This window comes from Dipodomys ordii, unplaced genomic scaffold (genome assembly GCF_000151885.1).
Source record: "Dipodomys ordii isolate 6190 unplaced genomic scaffold, Dord_2.0 Scaffold50, whole genome shotgun sequence".
NCBI lineage: Eukaryota > Metazoa > Chordata > Mammalia > Rodentia > Heteromyidae > Dipodomys > Dipodomys ordii.
In genome coordinates this window covers 5,430,090-5,438,026 of record NW_012267266.1, presented here as the reverse complement: position 1 = coordinate 5,438,026, position 7,937 = coordinate 5,430,090, and the positions used below count along the sequence as shown (strand labels likewise).

General features: G+C 45.0%; 1 protein-coding gene across 2 annotated transcripts in view; it reads left to right on the top strand.

The window, feature by feature from the left end:
* Positions 1–2,500: 2,500 nt before the first annotated feature.
* The window catches only part of Wnt8a (wingless-type MMTV integration site family, member 8A), an 8,002-nt gene continuing 2,565 nt past the window's right edge, over positions 2,501–7,937 (top strand). Inside the window, exons 1-5 of one of the 2 annotated variants that reach the window (XM_013020349.1) lie at positions 2,501–2,780; positions 3,009–3,114; positions 3,295–3,433; positions 5,932–6,057; positions 6,709–6,851. In XM_013020349.1, the coding sequence (XP_012875803.1) occupies positions 2,716–2,780; positions 3,009–3,114; positions 3,295–3,433; positions 5,932–6,057; positions 6,709–6,851 (579 nt within the window). In that variant the 5' untranslated portion in view covers positions 2,501–2,715. The remainder of the gene's footprint in view (positions 2,781–3,008; positions 3,115–3,294; positions 3,434–5,931; positions 6,058–6,708; positions 6,852–7,937) is intronic. The other variant, XM_013020350.1, reaches the window with a different exon arrangement.

Below are 7,937 nucleotides of genomic sequence, written 5' to 3'. Positions count from 1 at the left end.
AAAAAAAAAAAAAGCTCAGGACAACACCCAGGCCCTGAGTTAAAGGCCCAAGACCAGACCTTCCTCCATTCCCCGCCCCCCCTAAAAAGTGAAAGTTAAAAACTGGTTTTTTTTCTTTTTACAATACTGGAACTTGAACTCAGGGCTTTGTGCTTGCTAGGCTACTACCTAGAGCCTAAGTAGCACCTAGTGACTAGGCTGGCATCAATCCTCAGATCTCACCTCCTGAGTAGCTATGATTACAGTCATGAGCCACCAGCCCCTGGATCTAGCCCTGTTTTTTGCTGGTCATTTTGGAGATGAAGTCTAGGAAATTTTTTTTTCTTTTTTTGCCAGTCCTGCAGCTTGAACTCTGGGCCTGGGAACTGTCCTTGATCTTCTTTTAATCAAGGCTAGCACTCTGCTACTTGAGCCACAGCGCCACTTCTGTTTTTTTCTGTTTAGTGGTTCTGAGGAATTGAACCCAGGACTTCCTGCATTCAAGGCATGCACTCTACCACTAAGCCACATTCCCAGCCCTAGCAAACATTTCTGAACAGAGTGGTCTTCAACTGGAATCCTCCTGATCTTAGCCTCTTGAGTAGCTAAAATTATAGGTGAGCTACTATCACCCAACAAACACCAGATTCTTGATTGGGAAAAATAGGACTCAGAGAAAAATGCCACTAAAACAAACTCAGTGGGGTTTTCTCAAATGTCTTGAGTCTGGGTTGCCTCTTTCCCAACCAGAGAAAAATAGTTGAGAAAGCTGAAGGTAGATGGCAGAGATTGAATTGAGCGAGAACTTCTAGGAAATAAGAAATAGAAAAAACAATTAAAAACAGAAGGCTTTGGTGCACACCTGTAATCCTAGCACTTGGAGGCCAAGACAGAAAGATCTCAACTTTGAGGCCAACCTAGGCTGTATAGACTTCTTCAGACAAAACATAAACCTGACAAACTAAGAACCCAAATTTCTTACTAGGCTCAATATAGTTTAAATTCCTCCATCAAATTGCTATAAACATTTCTAAACACTCTATTTCTGTACTTATTGTAACTCAGAAGGATAGCAATCAGTGAGGAGACCTCATTCCTGGCCTATACTTAAGTGTATGGCCTTTAAAAGTCCCAGGAACTCCTTGGATCCTAGAATGTCTTTGGTAGGGGAATCACTAGGCTTCCCTTTGGCTTAGGATGCTGGAAACCAATCTGAGTACAATGATCATCACTGGATGATGATGCAAAACGGTGACTGCCCATCTATGCCTTATCTTGAACTACTCTTCCTTCCCCAGCCCTAGGAAAAAGCTTCAACAACCAACCAGGAAAGACCTCTACTCCTTCCTATCATCCCCAGTCCTGCCTAATGTGCCTTCAGTCCCTGTTACAGGCACAGATCTTTCCTTCCTTCTTTCTTTCATTATCCAGACACCTTCTGGTTGCAAGCAGCAGTGACCAGGGACAAGACAGTAATGGACACTAGACTGTGGAACTGAGGTTTAGGGCACTGGGGCTTAAGCTTCAGTTGTCCTGGGTCCATTTTACAAGGTATTTATTGAGTAGGGTACAGGTGCATATACAGAAAGTGAAATCACAATTTCATGTGATACAATCTTAATCCTTAAGATTAAGCACCAATCATGTGATATAATTTTACTCGTTGATAAATCACTTTTTTTTATCTTAAGAAGCAAGCGTAAGCAATAAATGGCTTATAGTTAGCATAGATTTTTGTCAATCCCCAAGTTCCCAGAAAGTTTGGTGTAGAAATAACCAACACCAGGATAGAAATCTGCATTCCCTTCAAGCCAGGACTGATTGATCTTTTCAGGAAACTCTGAGCATTCTGAGAGTTCTTGTTGGGAGGAGGCATTCTATACTCCCAATCCTTTCAGGTCTCTCAGCTTGGCTTTTGAGGATTCTCATACCTTCTAAAGTACTAAGCACACAAAATGAGTTTCTGCCTACATAGCCCAAACTCTAGCAATGCAGTGGTATTTATAAGTTGATTAGGAGTGTTGCTCAGTAGTAGAACATGTGCCTAGCATGAATAAGGCCCTGGGATCAACTGCCAGCATCCCTCCTTCTAAAAGTGGTATTAGTATTAGAAAGAAAAGTTCACAGATTATACAAGCAATTAATAATCTGGAGATGGGTTCTACAAGTTCATCACTGAGAGAAGAGGTAGGGATAGTACACTTACTTATTTGGGTAAAGGAGAAAGAAGGAGTGAAGATTAGAGTGTCTCTATGATTATTCCCAAAGAATAAGGTCTCATTAATAGATAAGGAACTCCTAAGGATAAGTGATCTTTGTTCAGATTAGGGGCCTAGGCTCTGGGGTATGTGATTTCTGAGAAATGGCCCCTCCTTCCCCCCTCCACGTCCCACCCAAGCAGAAATAGACTATATTTAGTGACCTTTAAGGTAGGAGAAAGGCTTCAGCCTCTCAGTCTGGGAGGGAAGAAGAGCTGGCCTGGCTGGCCTGGGCGGGGCTTCCTTAAAGGCTCTGGTCTGAATCCCTCCTCCTTGGTCCCCCATTGGGTCAGTGGCTCCTGCAGCCCTGTAAATGAGGGACAAATGAGAAGGGCTGTTGATTTTTCTCCCTTGGCCATTCAGAATTTGCTCACATAAATACTGAGAAAGACTCTGCCTTTCCTCACTTTTCTTACTTGGCCCTGGGTTGGACCTGGTTCTCTGGGGTGGGCAAGACCATGGGTAACCTGTTTATGCTATGGGTGGCTGTGGGCATGTGCTGTGCCAACTTCAGTGCCTCTGCCTGGTAAGTCCTTCTCTCTAGCCCTCACTTCTATATTCTTTTTTTTTTTTTTTTTGTCAGTTGTGGGGCCTGAACTCTGGGCCTGGGCACTGTCCCTCAGCTCTTCAGCTCAAGGCTAGTGCTCTATCTCTTGAGCCACAGCGCCACTTCTGGCTTTTTGTTTATGTGGTGCTGAGGAATCGAACCCAGGGCCTCATGCATACAAGGCAAACGTTCTACCACTGAGCCACCTTCCCAGCCCTCTCTAGCCCTCACTTCTTACCACTCATTCCCACTGGTATCCCCATTCATGTCTGCCTTCCCTATTCTCTTTTTGGTAGGTCAGTGAACAATTTCCTGATCACAGGTCCCAAGGTAAGATGGTCTCAGCTTCCCTTTTTATACTTTCCATTCCTAAGGGGACTCTTCCGGAGAAAACAGGGGAGGAGGAGACAGTGCCAGACCCCCTCACCCACAAACCCTAAGTCTTGCCTGCTGCCCCACCCCAGGAGACCTGTGACAGGTGGAAATTCACAGTCCTTTTCCCTTTGCCAGGCCTATCTAACCTACACTACCAGCGTGGCTTTGGGTGCCCAGAGTGGCATTGAGGAGTGTAAGTTCCAGTTTGCTTGGGAGCGATGGAACTGCCCTGAAAATGCTCTCCAGCTCTCCACTCACAACAGGCTGAGAGGTGGTAAGTTTGTGTGGGAGCACACCTGTACAGGGGACATATTTCAGTCAGTCAGCACATGTGCATATGGTGTGAACATGTGTGTGTGTGTGTTATGTGTATGTGTGTACAGTGAAATAGAAAAATGGCAGTGATCTGCTGGCCTGTCATTTCCTTACTATGTGGCATTGAATAAATTATCTTCCCTTCGCAATCCCAGAGACAGGAATGTCTCATTACAAATCTAAGAAATTGTTCTAGGTTTTTTATTTTTGTTTTGTTGCCAGTCCTGGGGGTTTAAATTCAGGGCCTTGACACTGTCACTGAGCTTTTTTGCACAAGCCTAGTGCTCAACCACTTGAACCACAACTGTACTTGTAGAGCCACAGCTCCACTTGCGGCATTTGTGCACTGTCTGTATTTGTGTTTGTACACACCTTTATTTGATTTGCATGAAATTAGGAAAAGGTCTCTGTGTTTGCAGCACAAAGGAGTTTTGTATCTTCTCAATTATCATAAAATCCCAACAAGAATGAAGTTGAATAATCACCTTGACTTGACTTTGGGTGGGCTGTGTGTGTATGTGAATGTGTGCATGACATCTATCTATCTATCTATCTATCTATCTATCTATCTATCTATCTATCTATCTATAAAACTGTAGAGTGGTTTACATAAAAGTCTTCTTTTATTTTTTGGTCAGTCCTGGGGCTTGAACTATGAGCGTGGGCATGTCCCTGAGCTCTTCATCTCAAGGCCAGTGCTCTACCACTTAAGCCACAGCACCACTTCCAGTTTTCTGGTAGTTAATTGAAGATAAGAGTCTCACATACTTTCTTGCCTGGGCTGGCTTTGAACTGCAATCCTCAGGTCTCAGCCTCCTTGAGTAGCTAGGATTACAGGTGTGAGTACTGGCACCTGATTTACTTGCTGGTGGCCAGCTTAAGAGCCATTTTTGTAAAATAGAATTGCCTAAGAAAAGTTGTGGGAAAGTGAGTAGAGAAGGTGGGGCAAAGCAGGGTGTGGTGACTCAAACCTGTAATCTTAGCTATTTGGGAGATAGAGATCAGGAGCTCTTTGCCAGAGATCACTGTTCAAGACCAGCTCCAGCAAACAGAGGTTCACAAGACTCCATTTCAGCCAGTGGCTTGGCTGGGCACAGCGTGTCATCCCCAATGACACAGGGAAAGCACAAGTAGTGGGATCACAGCCCATGCCAGCCTGGGCATAAAGCAAAAGCCCTCCTAGAAAATAACCAAGGTAGCACACACTAATGCTTCACACTACTCAAGAAGCTAAGATCCGGAGGATGGCAGTTTGAGGACAGCCTGGGCAAAAAAGTCTGCTAGACCCCATCTCCAGAATAGGCAGCAAGGGCTGGGAAGGTGGCTCAGTGGTAGAGTGCTTGCCTTGCATGCCTGAGGCCCTGGGTTCGATTCCTCAGCACCACATAAGCAAAAAAGAATAACGGAAGTGGCGCTGTGGCTCAAGTGGTAGAGGCCCAGGCCCAGAGTTCAGGCCCCATGACCGGAACCCCCCCCAAAAAAAAAAACAGAATAGGCAGCAAGAAGCAGGGTCGGCCGAGTAGTTCAGATGTAGAATGCCAGCCTAGCAAGCCCAAGGCCCTGAGCTGAAACCCAGTTCTGCCAAAGGGGTGGCAGAAACAACTATCTCCCCCACATTCTAATGGGGTTTAAATACAGAATAGGGATATACTAAAAGGATATATGATGCAGAAAAAAAAATAGGAAAAGCCGGGCGCTGGTGGCTCACGCCTGTAATCCTAGCTACTCAGGAGGCTGAGATCTGAGGATCGCGGTTCAAAGCCAGCCCGGGCAGGAGAGACCGTGAGACTCCTATCTCCAATAAACCACCAGAAAACCGGAAGTGGCGCTGTAGCTCAAGTGGTAGAGCGCCTGCCTTGAGCTGAAGGCTGAGAGACAGCGCCCAGGCCCAGAGTTCAAGCCCCACGACCGACAAAAAAAAAAAAAAAAAAAATAGGAAAGAGCTCAGAGGGCAGTAGAGTGCCTGCCTAGCAAACATGAAGCCCTGAGTTTAAACCTCAGTACCACCACCACCAAAAAAAAAAAAAAAAAGTTTAAGAGCTCAATATCAGAAACCATAACCCTTGTGATTAGCACATGGTCCAGACTGGTGGTCAGAAAATGTGTTTCTCTCTTTCCTAAACAAGCCTTATGGCCTTTCATCTCACCCTCTGTGGATTTCAGGACAGCAGGCTCATGATCTCAACACCAAGAATGGAGAGAATGGCCTTTGGTCTCCTCATTCTGTCTCTGGGTTTTAACTTTTCCATCTGTAGCATGGAGATGCCCAGAACTTCCTCTTTGAATTGAGGTGGCTGGCAAGGCATGAACTGTTATCTAAGGAGAGCATCCTCTTTAAGCCCAAAGGAGGTTGGAGGAGGTGGGGGCAGTGGTGGTAATAGGAACATTGGTTTTCCAAAACCTGCTTCACATCATTGAAGACCAATTATTTAGTTAGTTTCCTCTTTCTCTCCAAAGCTACTAGGGAGACTTCTTTCATTCATGCTATCAGCTCTGCTGGAGTTATGTACACCATCACCAAGAACTGTAGCATGGGTGACTTTGAAAACTGTGGCTGTGATGAGTCAAAAAATGGAAAAACAGGTAAGCTGGGTTTTCAGATTGGAGTAGGAAAAGGGGAGGAGCTTCAGAGCCAGGTTGCTAAAGGTCACAGTTCTTCACATCCCTATACTCCCACCACCCTTTCACTAGGAGGAACTCCTGGATCAGAATTAAGACTGGATCAGTGAGTCCAAGGATTATTAGCAAGTAGCTCTAAAAACATTAGATGATTGGGAATTAAAAAATAAAAAGCCAAGGAAAGTTTCAAGTTAGCCTTTGTGTTAGAATGGCTTGTCTGTAACTCAAAAATATTCAACTATTTGTAGACCAAAGAAACTCAGGTTTGTCACTAGTAAAGAGGGGACTCTAAGAAGAGCATTGTAGAATAATGGTGTAGAGTTCCAGAAAACCTGAGATGTGGTGAACCTTTATAATCATCTGGACCAGCCCTGTGTGCCTACATTTACTGGGATATAGACGACTTATTGTTCAGCGCTGAGAAGCGTCAGCAACAGGTATTGGGAATAGGACTCTTTCCACCTAACCCATGTGCCTATCTCATCTTCAGTTATAGCCTTATACCTTCCCAGTGCTCTTGGGATGGTTTGATTGTATTCTCCAAAAATATCATGACTGTTCTTCTGGGACTTAGCAGGGAGCTGTATGCAGAACTTATTCTTTCCTTATATATAGGAGGCCATGGCTGGATCTGGGGAGGCTGCAGCGACAATGTGGAATTTGGGGAAAGGATCTCCAAACTCTTTGTGGACAGTTTGGAGAAGGGAAAGGATGCCAGAGCCCTGATGAATCTACACAACAACAGGGCCGGCAGGCTGGTGGGTATAGGAGTTGGCCAATGTTGGCAACAGCTTCACTTCTATCTAGACTTTCAAAGCTTACCAAGACCTGCCTCCTACCTCTGTTTCATCCCCACAACCATCCAGCAAGACAGACAGCTATTCCCATTCTCTGTTTAACAAAGCCAGTTAGGTCTAGGCCCAGCGGCTTATCCAAGGCACTACAATTATACACCTCCAGAGCCAGGCAATGAACTCAGATCTTCAGGCTCTTTTCCTCTTCACATGCAGTTTTCTGAGGACACAGAGCGATAGACAATAAAGATTTTGTTTCCATGGATTAAAATTATAATCACATGTTCTAGAACATTAACATTATTGTCCAGCCTGGTGTCCTAAAGTCTGTCTGGGCTATGAATTATTGAAACGGATACAAGTTTCTTTGAGGAGTTTCTTCTCCCCTAGGACTTCTGATGGGGAAGTATTTGAACTCAAATCTGGAAGCAAATTGGAGTTAAAAAAAAATCATAGAAATTTCCCTGTGAATCTATACCTAGATTTCAGGGCTGTCCAGCATAAGGGGATCAGACTCCAGGAGCTCTTGTTCCTCTCAAAGAGGGCCTAGAGGGTGAATCCAAATCACCACAAATACTCAGGCTCACAGCTTCAAGGCAGTAAAACAGTGTCAGCAATCATATTTTCCTTTATAATGGTCCAAGTACTTCCTTCATAATTCTATTCAATCCCTCTCTTTCCTCTTTCTCCCTCACTCCTCTCTCTTCTCTCTCCTCTCCCCCCACCTCTCTCTGAGGAACTGAACCCAGGGCCTTGTGCTAAGCAACTATGTTCCCAATTCACCTACAAAGACACCCCCCAATTTTATTCAACTCTTACTCCAGCTGGGCTGATAGAGAAAACTGTTTTTTAAAAAATAATGGAGCCTTGCCGGGCGCTGGTGGCTCACGCCTGTAATCCTAGCTACTCAGGAGGCTGAGATCTTAGGATCGCGGTTCAAAGCCAGCCCGGGCAGGAAAGACTGTGAGACTCCTATCTCCAATAAACCACCAGAAAACCGGAAGTGGCGCTGTAGCTCAAGTGGTAGAGCGCTCGCCTTGAGCTGAAGAG